Source organism: Cornus florida, unplaced genomic scaffold, assembly GCF_030987335.1.
Source record: "Cornus florida cultivar Cherokee Brave unplaced genomic scaffold, ASM3098733v1 CherokeeBrave_3.0.0_Hap2_Chr07, whole genome shotgun sequence".
Taxonomy (NCBI): Eukaryota; Viridiplantae; Streptophyta; class Magnoliopsida; order Cornales; family Cornaceae; genus Cornus; species Cornus florida.
In genome coordinates, this window is record NW_026775577.1 from 15,863,380 (window position 1) to 15,865,261 (window position 1,882).

General features: G+C 36.6%; 1 protein-coding gene across 1 annotated transcript; it reads left to right on the plus strand.

The window, feature by feature from the left end:
- Nucleotides 1–528: 528 nt before the first annotated feature.
- On the plus strand, nt 529–1,572 carry LOC132267513 (heavy metal-associated isoprenylated plant protein 26-like). The gene is made up of 2 exons (XM_059768670.1): nt 529–651; nt 998–1,572. The coding sequence occupies exons 1-2, from the start codon at nt 565–567 to the stop codon at nt 1,376–1,378; spliced, it is 468 nt and encodes a 155-aa protein (XP_059624653.1). The 5' UTR covers nt 529–564; the 3' UTR covers nt 1,379–1,572.
- The last annotated feature ends 310 nt before the right edge of the window (nt 1,573–1,882 follow it).

Consider the following 1,882-nt stretch of genomic DNA (forward strand, 5'->3'; position numbering starts at 1 on the left):
GTTCAAATTTTCTTATATACTAAGCTAATGTGGCAGTTTAAAAAATGTTTGACCCACTCACTTTTGGTACGTTTTATTCAATTATTCTCATTGTCATTTTAAGGTCGGTTTGTCGTGAAGTTTAGTTTCACCTTAACTACCAGCCACCAGTCAGCTCCGAAAATCCTAAAAAAGTATAAAGTGCAAGAGAGTCAATTCACATACAAACACCCCAGACAAAACACTCCATCAGATCATCAGTTTCCTAATCATCTAACCACCACCATGATCTTTACACGTGTGCATATTCACACGTGGCTGCATATCCTGCCATCAAACTCACAACTGGAAAATATAAACCGACCTTTGAAAATTAAGTGTTATCCACTACAAAGGAAATTACATAGAAAGTGATAAACCCTGAAGATCGATAGTGATGGCATGGGAACCCAAAATGTGCCACGTGTACGCCACGTAGCAACCACTTTGCCGCCTAACACGGCTCTATATATAGACACCATGATCATCAATCTTCAAAGCAGAAGTGAAGTGTGTTTCAATACAGATATTGCAGAGAGTTCCAAGATGGGTATTTTAGACTATTGCTCTGATCGTATTGATTTTTCTCGCAGTCACAGTAGTAAGAAGCTCAAAAAACGCAAGCAATTTCAGGTATATATATATATATATATATATATATATATATATATTTAGAACGGAAGTTCAAACCGAGAATGTTAGTTCGAAGAATTAAATGCATTTAGGGATAGAAATCCCTCTCAGCTAGCATTCTCGATTAAACGGTTAAGTTTGAAATTTATTATGATAATTATATATACGATACCGCTATTTAGAATGAAAATCCAAATAGAGAATGTTAATTGAAGAATTTAATCTTCTCAACTAGATTCTTGATTAGAGGTACAGTTAAATTTGAAAATACATGTCTATATATGTGTGTTTGTTTGTGTTCTAATATGTATCATGGGTTCTAAGTATTTTTTGATGATATGATCAGACGGTGGAGATAAAGGTGAAGATTGATTGTGAAGGGTGCAAGAGGAGGGTGAGGAAATCAGTGGAAGGGATGAAAGGGGTGACACAAGTGACGGTGGAGCCGAAGCAGCACAAGCTTACTGTGATTGGGTACGTGAACCCAAACAAGGTCTTGAAACGTGTCAGGCATCGGACGGGGAAGAAAGCCGAGATGTGGCCTTACGTGCCGTACGATGTGGTGGCGCACCCTTACGCGCCTGGGGTGTACGACAGGAAAGCCCCGCCTGGCTTCGTGCGAAACGTGGATCCTCAGGGTTCTGGCCTCGCACGTGCCAGCTCTACTGAAGTGAAGTATACTACTGCGTTCAGTGATGACAACCCCAATGCTTGTGTAGTCATGTAACCCTACCTAGGTATATAATATACATATATATATTGTGTATAGGGCTTGTTATTTGTCTTGTTTAATTGTATATTCATAGGTAGGTAGATATGTGTGTATTAGTGTATATAATACATATTATGTGTGGGTTTGTGATGCTAACATATGCTTCAGATCTTGGACCTATAGGTTTATAATTCTATTTATTTTTAAAATCTTGCAAGTGCTAGAAAGGTATACTATTCTTGATTTTTCTTTTAATACAATTATATCTGCATGCATGAATCTTACTTGGCGTAATGTGATTGACTTGATCAGAGAACTAAGCTCATTAATTCATGATGTATTATTAAATTAATTAGTAACCTAATTAGTGTTAAAAGACTTATTAAAGAGCTGAGATACTCAATAGTGAAATTGAATTTAGATTGGTATGTGAAAAAAGTTTTATCACCATTTGGTGACTTCATTTTGAAACAATTTCTAATGGACTTGTCTAGGATTATTAAATACTATCCACTTCCA

Excerpts from the sequence above, each read along its gene's own strand:
- LOC132267513 (XM_059768670.1), top strand. The coding sequence starts at position 565 with ATGGGTATTTTAGACTATTGCTCTGATCGTATTGATTTTTCTCGCAGT. Across the intron at positions 652-997 it reads AAAAACGCAAGCAATTTCAG|ACGGTGGAGATAAAGGTGAA; the intron begins GTATATATATAT and ends TGATATGATCAG.